The sequence below is a fragment of the Medicago truncatula genome, chromosome 3 (genome assembly GCF_003473485.1).
Source record: "Medicago truncatula cultivar Jemalong A17 chromosome 3, MtrunA17r5.0-ANR, whole genome shotgun sequence".
Taxonomy (NCBI): domain Eukaryota; kingdom Viridiplantae; phylum Streptophyta; class Magnoliopsida; order Fabales; family Fabaceae; genus Medicago; species Medicago truncatula.
Window position 1 is genome coordinate 6,455,034 of NC_053044.1, and position 11,201 is coordinate 6,466,234.

The 11,201-nt window shown below is 36.3% G+C and overlaps 1 protein-coding gene across 2 annotated transcripts; it reads right to left on the bottom strand.

The window, feature by feature from the left end:
• Positions 1 to 1,192: 1,192 nt before the first annotated feature.
• LOC11422899 (putative disease resistance protein RGA3) lies at positions 1,193 to 7,698 on the bottom strand. Of its 2 annotated transcripts, XM_024779825.2 has the most exons (4): positions 4,006 to 7,698; positions 3,668 to 3,904; positions 3,512 to 3,561; positions 1,193 to 1,792 (listed from the first exon to the last, which is right to left on the bottom strand). In XM_024779825.2, the coding sequence occupies exon 1, from the start codon at positions 7,468 to 7,470 to the stop codon at positions 4,039 to 4,041; it is 3,432 nt and encodes a 1,143-aa protein (XP_024635593.1). In that variant the 5' UTR covers positions 7,471 to 7,698; the 3' UTR covers positions 1,193 to 1,792; positions 3,512 to 3,561; positions 3,668 to 3,904; positions 4,006 to 4,038. The 2 variants fall into 2 exon arrangements, with proteins under 2 accessions (XP_024635593.1, XP_003598805.1); XM_003598757.3 differs by lacking the exon at positions 3,668 to 3,904.
• Positions 7,699 to 11,201: the final 3,503 nt, after the last annotated feature.

Genomic DNA, 11,201 nt, shown 5'->3' on the forward strand with positions numbered 1-11,201 from the left:
AAAAAGACTATTTTTCCCGCTCAGTTTAAATACAGGGTGTGCGGAATTTCTTTTCCGGAATATAACCATTGTGTCTGGATTTTGTTTTCCGGATAGTATTTCACCCTGACCAAGCCCAAGTTTCACAAGTCACATGAAGCGGGGTGATTTGCATGACTTAAGTCACGCTACGCATGTTAACATGCGTAGGGGCATTTTGGACTTTTACTTTGGGAATGAGCGGAACCATTTGGGTAATGAGCAGAATTCATAGTGAAAGACATGGATCGTATGGAAGCTTTCAGAAGTGGTTTGACAACTTGGGCTAATTGGGTTAATGCAGAAGTTGATACAAACAAAACCAAAGTTCTTTTCCAAGGAATTTCTCCTATGCACTACAAGTGAGTTTGACAAATCATCTCACTTTTAATTAACATTATGCCTTTGTTCATATAGTGTTAATGTCTCTCTAATTATTTTTTTGTGTGCATATAAAAATAGTGGAGCAGAATGGCATGAGCCAGGAGTGACAAACTGTGGAAAAGAGACAACACCAATAAATGGATCAACATCCTCACTTGGATTGCCACCAGCATCATATGTATTGCAAAATGTGTTGCAAAAAATAACCAAGCCTGTTCAGCTTCTCAACATTACAGCTCTATCAGAATTGAGAAAAGATGGACATCCTAGTATTCACAATAATTTCCATAGGATGGATTGTCTCATTGGTGTATAGTTGGGGTCCCAGATACTTGGAATGAGATTATGTATGCATCAATCATGAATTTGAATTAAGTGATTACCAATATTGGTTTAAAGCAAGCATTTCCAATGAGGAAATCTAAGTGGGTTTTAGGAACTTGACGTGACAAATGAATATTATAAAAATTGTAGAAATAACTTAAATAAGGAATGGAATCACCATTGATGTTTGGGTCCATAATATCATATCATGTCACCATTGAAAAGCATGTACCTATAAGCTATATTTATAACAAAAGATAAACTCAAGGTAAATTCTTTTTATATAAACCGTTGTTTTCAAAAACTATCATAAAGAGCTTATGAAAATAATCTTGAAACAACATACGCGCAAACACACACACGTAAATATCAAATATTACATAAGCCTAAGAGTCAAGTTAAGGAATTATGGGATTTGGTTGATCTTGGATCTTAAAAAACTACATGTATCTAACCACATCAACAATTCAAATTGACGACACTTCATTCATTGGCAACAAATTGATATGGATTTCTCCTTCCCAAGAAAAATATCACAAGATACATACAAGGGAATTGAAATTTAAAAAAAAAGGCGTGCCCAAGCATAAACATTCTTCCATTCTTGACAATAAGTGATATCTCCCTTTTCACATTAGGTGATGATTTCATTTCACTTCTAGTTCAGGTAATGGCTCCATTTGTACTTGACTGGCCATATATTAGATAGACAGCCGTCTTTTTAACAGTCAAAAAACTATACAATAAAAAGGCACCGTATATAGGTGGTACCCACTCAAAAAATAACAAAATCCCCAAGACCAGATCCACAAACACAGCCCTAGACAGCAGCAGTCGCTGGGCATAAACAGAACGCACGAGGTGGAAAAAGAGAACCAGGGAACTTAGATTTTCCTTTACAGTTTAATCCAAAGTTAGCAAACTCAAAGATGTCGATTTCTAAAACTTGTCTTCCAAAATATGAGATGATGTTGTAATTGCTTTTGTTCTTCAGCTGCATTCTCTCCTCGCCACTGACGATGAAACGGCTGGGAGAATCTCACCAGCAGGACCAGCATTTATCATTCTGCAGGGAGCAGTACACATAAGTCAGAGGGATTTCGTAATGTGGCTCAAGAGAGATATGATCAATGCATATATCTTGAGTTGTTTCATTATTAGGCCATTGATTTCAAGATTTATGAAGTGAAATAATCAACAAGACAGGAGGATGGATGGGGATTTTATTTTCATATTTCTTTCTTTTTAATGATGTTAATTGTGAGGTGGATGCTATTGTGGAAGAGGTGAAAGTCATGGCTTGGAAGTGGGTGTTGGGTAGAATGCGCATCCCGGTTTGTATGTTTTTTGAGTGGACTTGGAATCCACAATGGTGCCTTCGAAGGACTCCCAGTCGGCTGAGATGGATGCAGCAGTAGGGGAGGTGTTTTTTTACTGCTGTGCCTGCGTGGATAGCTGCCTGGGCTTGCTGCATTTTCCCCTTTGGTGTGCACTTCTGCTGTTTTTGGCAGAGTTGTTTTCGGTTGTTAGTGGCTCGGTATGGTGTGTGGTCTAGGCAGCTTGTTTTTTGTTTTTCTTGCTGGCTGGGTTTGTTTTTCCGGTGGTTAGGTTGTGAGGCAGGGATATGCTTGCGAGTATTTCGTTAGTATATGTCGGCCTCAAGTCCGGATTCCGCCATAGGTATTGTTTTTGAGGGGTTAGGTGTTCCGTATATTTGTGGCACTTTGTATGTTTATTTATCTTTTTATCGCGAGATTTTAATGCTCCTTGCATTTTCTCGTCGAGAATAAATTTTGCTATTAAAAAAAAAAAAAAGTAAAACATTATATCCATCTTGTACTATTATTGATGTTAATGTTCATTCATTTATGTCAAATAATTTTTAGCTCCCACCTTTATTGAAATATGAAAACAAATCTTTAACCTACTCTCAGAGTCATAAGTATATTGCATGCTGGTTGAAGGTGTATACAAGGATTACTAATACTGTTTTCTGTTCAAAAAAATATATATCTAACTGCTGTCAAGACTTTTTTGATTACACATGCATATCAAATGTAGCAGCATGCTGTTAAAGTTTAAACTTACAAATCATAGTGTTCTGTTAGCTGTAATATGATATTTTTAGTATTCTCTGGTTGCTTTAAAAAACTTTTGGTTGCCTATTTACTGTCTGCAAAAACATAAAGCTCTCAAATCCGCAAAAACATAAAGCTCTCAAATCCGCAAAAACATCACTGTTTAGAAGACATCGTCATTCATATTTACTACGAATTATGTCTCTTCTTGAAGGTTCATATATGCATGCTTTGAAAAACTAATTTACCTATGAACAATGACAAATATGAAAGTCTATCTAACAAAAAGAGGACTTCAACAATTAAAATACTTCAACAATAAAATTTGAAAATAAAGAATCCCATGAGATGGTTTTAAATAATTTGTGCTAATAATTAATGATAATCTATTTGGCATATAACATGAATATAGCAGAGAAAAATGAGAAAATTCTTGTAGGCAGCCACTGTTTCTGTATTGGTATATCAATAGACAGCGCCAAAACGACAAGTATATTTTATTTTTAATATGCCAGTGCTGAATAATAACAGCCACAAGAAATTTGATTAAATCATTGTCCAACTATGATTAGAAAACACCAAATTTCACTGATAACAAAGTGGCATGACTTTCAATTTTTTATTTTCTATAATATTTTTTATCACTTCTTTCTAACAATAAAAAGTAAAACTGAAAATCACAGTTAAAGTTGAGGTCATATCCTCACCTTATAATTGGTTGAAACAAGTAATTCTCACGCCTCTTTTTTCCGGGAACCTGAAATCAGAGTCACAAGAATATTAAGAGACCCCAAAAAAGGGATACAAAGTCACAAGAATAACAAAGAGAAGATTATATGGTGAATGAAATTAAAAAGAATTACATCATGCACAACAAGCCACAGCATCGACACATCCAAATGTGGAGCCTAAAATTGGACCATGCATGAGCTTTCTGGAAGTGGAATAAACAGCTACATATTTCTGGTTGTGTGTGAGAGCGGTGGTCATGCCATTCATTTGGTCACGAATGAGAATGGATGGCAACAAAAGATCATGGTTTCAGGTCACATGTAATCGGTCAAAAAAACCATTGAAACATATATCACAAACACCGTGCACTGTTCAACATAAAACACAGAACACTGTTCAACTATTACTATTTAAAAGAAAATTTACTAATGTTTGACAACAATTAAACAGATTGGTGAATGTGGTGCACCTGGCTACAATAACATCTCATATCAGCTGCCAATCAGGAAATTGTCACATCAGGAATGTGACTAATTGTATGCCTACGTTCTCCTTGCTCCTTTTGGTACAACTTCTTAAGTAATGGACAATCACGAATTGACAAAGTAGACAGGGATCTGGGTAGACCCTCATCTGGCAAGCTCTCAAGACAAGGGCAATCATCAATATATAGAGATTCAAGTGAAGTGAGGTGGAAAAGACCGTTGTAGTTTATTTTTCTTAGGTTGGAACAATTTGTCAACTCAAGAGAGGTAATACTTGATGGCAGCATAGTCTCCTTTGGCAAGAATGCGAAGATTTCAAAATCATCACTAAGACTTAATTGTTTCAGAGATTTGAGTTTGAACAAACCCCACTCCTCTATTGAAGCCATCAAATTAGGGCATCTTTCTATCCGGAGGCTGCCTAGGTTGCAAGGCAACTGCCTCCCAAAAAACGATTCCAGCAATGGACAATCGTACAACACGAGAGAATTAAGATTGTTGAATACGTGTAGTGCAAAAGGCAAGGAAGAAGAGTGCCAACCTGTTATAGTTAAAGTGCGAAGGGAATAACAGCTACACATATACAAAGAGAACCATTCCATATTTCGACCAAAGAAGTCTTCAACTTCCAACTCTTTAAGAAAGGCACTATTAATTAGAACTTTCTCTAGGGTGGATTCAATGACGTGAGTTCCACAAAGGATGGCCCTTATCAAGCATGATGGCAATTCATTTATCGAAATGCCATCACATCTCTTTAGTTCTATATCACTGATATTAGCAGCCTTGGGAATTGAAGCCTCCAACTCTTCGCAATCAATAATTTCCAACTTTTGCAAACAAGGAAGATGATGAGGCAGAGCACTTTTCAACTTGGGACATTGTTTTAGACAAAGCTCTTGAAGCAAAGGGAAACCTTCAAGGCATAACCATTCCTTCCATTCAGACATATACTCCACCCGCAAAGTTTCAAGGGATCTAAATGCAGCATAATTATAGCCGAAAAACTCTGAACCAATGTTCTCTATTCCATGACAGCCGGAAATGGAAAGCTTCTTGAGAGAATGGAACTGCCCAAGTGGTGGCAACTGGGAACAGTGTTTACATCCAAACAATTCAAGAGATACTAAATTGGGTAGATGATGATCCCCAAGCCAATTTGGAAAGCTACTACCTCTGTAGTCATTGATGGTGAGCCTCATGAGATTTCTATTTGGTTGAAGAGCCTCCAAGACCAAGAGACGTGCTTCAGTTTCTGAGCCTTCCATTTCTCTCCATTCATCGTATGACATGATTAATTCTTGTAAATGTTTCTTATCTTTCAAATTTGCTGCCATAGCATCTGCTGGATCGGTCACATTCTTCAACCCTGAAATTTGAAGCCTTCCTTTAAGGTGGTTAAGTTCTTCCAACAGCTTAATATCATATCCATGTTGCTCTCCCACAACAAAATCAGTCAGCATCTCAAGATTGATTAATACTCTTATCTCCTTTGGCATCTTCTTGATATGTGTGCCTTTCAAATTAAGATGACGTAAATTGATGAGTTTGCCAAAATTTGATGGGAGCTCAGTCAATTTAAAACATTCTTCCAGTAAGAGCGTATGCAAATTATACAGCATACAAATGGAATTAGGTAAGCTTGTAATGTCGGTGTAAGAAAGGTCTAGATATCGTAGAAGCTTTAAATTTCTTATCTCATCAGCTAGCTCTAAGAGATTGCAACCATTGAAAGACAACCTTCGCAAATATTTTAGTCTAAAAAACAAATTAAGCTGAACATCGGTGCTTATCTGAAAGCGCTGGTCACCATAGCCTTGTGCTTCTACCATCAGACTCTGTAGTCCTTTAATGTCACGAATCTGCTTTAGTTTTCTATCACCATCTTCCAAATCAAGGCAGCACCAAATGTGACGTGTCCTTTGAGGGATATCTTGCACGTTATCACCCTCTATTCGTAAGTGGGATTCTCCTGTCAATGATTTCGCTAAATCACTGGCAAGATCATGCATGATGAAATAGTACTTACCAGCCCATAATGGCATAATTGCTGATTGTTGGAAAAATGACATTGACACTAGATGATCAAAGAATTCATTACCCAACTCTTCTTCATTTTTGTCTTTTCCGCAACACTTTAGCAAACCTTGTGCCATCCAAAGCTTGATTAATCCATCCTTTTCAAACTTATAACCCTTGGGAAATATAGAACAATATGCAAAACAATGCTTCAGATTTGAAGGGAGGTTAAGGTAACTCTGTCTTAGAAAGGAATAAATGCTTCTGTCACTCTTAGGTAAACTCCACAAATCAGTCTCTAATATCTTAACCCATTCATTTTCAGAGAATCTTCTTTGCAAGAGAATCCCCAATGTTTTTAGAGCAAAAGGCGACCCCCCACATTTTTCTACTATTTTCATACCAATCGATTCAAGATTTGGATATTCAAACATATTCCTGCCTTCAAAAGCATGTCTTACAAATAAACTCCAAGAGTCACTCTCCTCCAATTGCCTTAAATGAAGTATCTGGGTGGATCTCATGACTGATGCAACTTCTTTATCATGTGTTGTCACTATCATCCTCCCTCGAAAAGAGTCCGGGTTAAAAATAAGTAGTAACTGCTCCAGCATATTCCAATGTTTGATCCATACATCATCTAGAACAAGCAAATATTTCTTCCCTGCTAGCCGCTGTTGCAATTGATGTTTAAGTATTTCCTTGTCTTCATCATATAATGTTGATAAAGAAATTGACTTGAGAATTGATTTCATGAGATGACGATAGTTAAAAGATTTTGAAACATGGATCCATCCTATAACTTCAAATTGATCCCTCGTCATGTGGTCATTATAAACAAGCTGCGCAAGGGTTGTCTTACCTATCCCGTTCAGACCCACGATACTGATTATGGGTACCCGGTTGTCACCGTGACTGTATGAAAGTAAAAAATCAATTATTTCTTCTTTCTCATGCTCTCTACCATATATGATAGATTCATTCATGAATGATGAAGTTCCAAAATTGCTGGCTCCATCTTCATGATAACAATAATCCTGATGAAGTTGCAATCTATCATTTTGTTTTGCAAGAACCTTTAGCCTCTTGATCAATACTTTAATCCTAGATTCAAATCGATTGATAGAACCTGAAAGAAAGCGTTGTATCTTTCCCTTTTGTTGTGCGGCGTCAGTAGCAATGACATCCAACAGTTGCTCTACTTCGTATATCTTATTCCTGATATCATCAACCCAATTCTTTACGTCTAGATTTTCGTACTGCTTTGTCTCTGCGTCATCAAGCACTTTATTGATTGAAACCAATGTGATTTCAAGTTTTTTCACATGCTTTTCATGGAAGTAGTCACTCAAATCTGTTGAAGCTAATCTCTCACAAATCAATTGAATGACGGGGGAAAGAAATGCCCGACGAACAACAACCTCTGCCATGATATCAATTAATTCAACAAAACCAAAATGATCAGGGATGCAGACTATATGCAAGATCAGTTTGGTCAACGAATCCCCACACCTACCATATTACCATGTTGGTGGTAGTTCTGATAACACAATTACTAGATCCGATGTTGATGAAGATGGACATGGAGAGAAATGAATCTTGAGTTGAATTGATTGGGTGAAGTTCGGAGAAACGTTAGAGATGAGGATGATTGGATGGAGTTGTTGAATTTTCAATGATTTTTTTTCTATACATCATACATTAAATAAGATTTAGGGCTAAAGTGCACGCACTTTTTCACCCATAACTTTCAAAAACTTGCAATTTTGATCCCTTAAGTACAAAAATTACAATTTTACCCTTAAGATTTAGTCTCATTGCAAATTTGATCATTTTGATCTAGTCGCATGTCTGTAATTAATTAATTAAAAAAATTAAAAAACCAAAAAATGAATTTTTAAACTAAATAAATGAAAAAAGAATTAAAAAATCAGAAAAAGAATTTTTTTCCTTCCTCATCTTCTTCCTTCCTTCCTCTTCAACATTATCTTCCTACAACTTCATAAAAAAACTCAAAAACAACTATATAGGTGAAATATTATTATATGATATATATTCTTTTTCTTCTTCTTATGAAAACACCCCTATCACATAATTTCCAGAATCTGCATATCCCTCTCTCTTAGCTCTCTCTTTGTTCCGTAATTTCCACCGATTTCAATTTCGGTTCACATTTACCATACATATAAATCAAACTAGTTCCCACAAACACATCCTGATCCAAACCACACTTCAAAACCGACTCATGAACCAATTTTCCAACCATAACCCCAAGAAAGTTCATGTCTGCTAACGGTAAACTTCTCTGTCCGATTTTCCAACTGAACCAGTTTTGCAGCAATTTGAAGGAAGGGGAAAGTTGGTGATAGTTCTGATAGCACAATTACTAGATCCGATGTTGATGAAGATGGACATGGAGAGGGATGGCTTTCAAATATCACATGAGAGAAATGAATCTTGAGTTGAATTGATTGGGTGAAGTTCAGAGAAACGTTAGAGATGAGGATGATTGGATGGAGTTGTTGAATTTTCAATTTTTTTCCTGATTTTTTTATTTTTTATTTTTATTTTTCATTTACTTAATTAAAAAAATGATTATAGGTTTTTTTAATTTTTTTAATTCAATAATTACACATGTGGCGTGCCAAGTAGGCATTGATTAGTCAAAATTGGCCAAAAGGACCAAAGATGCAAATGTTTAAATCTTAGAGGGTCAAAATTATAGTTTTTGTACATAGGGGCCAAAATCACAATTTTTTAAAACTTAGAGGGGCACTTCAGCCTAAGATTTACTGTGTAAATTAAGATACATTGGAAATGTAAAGTGAAAATGGCCAACAACAATTAAGTGGTTAATGAGCTTCAATCGAGTTTGGATGGATGGAATAATTCTTAGCCAAGTAGATATTGCGGAAGAACTTTGGATTACCAACTTCTCATTTTTTATGAGATGAAGCAAAGGAAGAAAAATGTAAAATTTCGGGTGCTTTTCCATATGAAAAGCAATCTATTAGAAAAGGTAAGTAAGTAATATGAAATGCAATCTATAGCAGGAAAAAAATGATGAACAGTTAGCATAGATAGGAAATGACTTGGGCGTGTTTCAAGTTTCAACTAAGTGAGATATGATTGATCACTAAAATGAGAGAATACAAAAAAACAAAAAAAAAAAATTGGGAAACGTCAATAATTTATTATTCACAACTACATTTTTAAATTGATAAAAATGAAGATATCACTAAAGTGATATCACCAAAATGAAAATACTATAGAAATTTTAGGGGTCAAACACCCGTATAGGCCACCTCCCTCTATGCCGATCACCATGTTTTCTAAAGCTCCCTTTGTGGTTGAAGTTGACACCGTTCTCAAATGCATTAAATCAATCCTAAATGGACATCTTGTGGTAGAGATGGGTTGCGAGCCCAACACCTTTTAGATGCATTGTGTGGAGAAGGTTCAATTGTGACTAGAGATCTTTTGTGTGATATCACTTTAGTGGTTAACCTATGATTAGGAGGAAGATGTGCCTTGAGTTTGGTAGAGTTTGTAGCTTCTTCACCCTTGACACCATTGTTAAATCCTGATGGTGGAATACACCCTATTGCAGTAGGTACTATTTGGAGGCGTTTGGTATCCAAAGTTGCTATGAAAGGAGTTGGTAAAGATATGGCTATCTCAATGGATTTCAGTTTGGTGTTAGGGTTTCAAGTGGGGCGGATGCCATTTTGCACAGTGTCAATAGAGTATTGAACCTACGACATGGAGATGATTCCTTGACTATGCTTACAGTAGATTTTTCGAATGCCTTCAACTTGGTAGATAGATCAGCACTGCTACGTGATGTGAGATTGAGATGCCCATGTATTTCTCTATGGGTTGAGTTTCTTTATGGCGAAGCAGCGAGGTTATACGTTGGCGGTGGGCATATTATGTCTGCTTATAGAGTGCAACAAGGTGACCCATAGGGCCGCTCCTTTTTGCTCTTATGTTACACCCTCTTATTCATCAGATTAGAAATAGTTGCAAGATTCTTCTTCATGTTTGGTATCTTGATGATGGGACTCTTGTAGGGGATTCAAAGTAGGTGGCTAAAGCTCTGGACATCATTCGAGTTTTTGGACTAGAATTGGGTCTGGTATTGAATATTCGTAAGATTGAGATCTTTTGGCCTTCATGTGATGTAATCAGCATCGCGAGGGGTTTTTCCCTATGGATATTGGGAGGCCGTCATTGGGGGTGAAATTGTTTGGAGGGGTTGTTAGCTGAGATAATGGTTTTATCGAGAGGTTGGTCATGAAGAGAGTTTCCAGTGTTGTTGAGTTAATGCACCTTCTTCCACAGTTACGAGATCCTCAGAGTGAGCATCTTCTACTTCGATCATGCATGGGTATCGCCAAAATTTTCGTTGACCTAAGAACGTGCCAACCAATTCACATGGAGGAGGTGGTTGTGTTGTTTGATAAAGAGTTGTGTGGAGCGGTTGAGGATATTGTGGTTTATGGAGGTCCATTCTTTGGGGACCTTCAATGGAGGTTGGCTTTTTTACCTATTAGGTCTCTTATAGATAGTTGGCAAGTGTACCAATAACTATCGAAGTAGTAATAAATATTGTTCCACAACACTGGAAACTATTAATTCCAATTATAGCAAGTACGTTATTATTTTAGGATATGTAAAAGTTATTTTGATTGCCCCATGCAGATGATTTGAATGTAACAGAAGTAAGTAAAAGTTGTTTGAAAGATGATTTGAGAAGAATGATTAAGCCGATGAATCCCCTATTGTTCTATATGAGTAGTTAACTCCCTTATTTACTAATCACTATTTAGTCTTTACGACAAATTATCTAAGTAGTTTTGATCAATCTCTTGAATCAAAACCCTTTCCTAAGTTATAACCTTTTAATCTCTTAAACCGATTGAATAACCGCGGAAGCGATGTCTGAACGTTAATTCATATGTCATGATTCTCAATTTCCTATCTCTAGGTTCCTATGTTGAATCAAACATGATTACTAATTCAGGATTAAAATCTAGGGTTAGTGGTCATTCAATTCCTAATATCAATTCATGTAATTTCAAGAAGCTAGGGTTAATAGTCATACAAACAATTAAATGAAAGCAATGAACACAAGTGATTCTGAATAAAGACTGAATAA

Bases quoted from the DNA above. Each gene is read 5' to 3' on its own strand.
- LOC11422899 (XM_003598757.3), bottom strand. From the start codon at position 7,470: ATGGCAGAGGTTGTTGTTCGTCGGGCATTTCTTTCCCCCGTCATTCAA.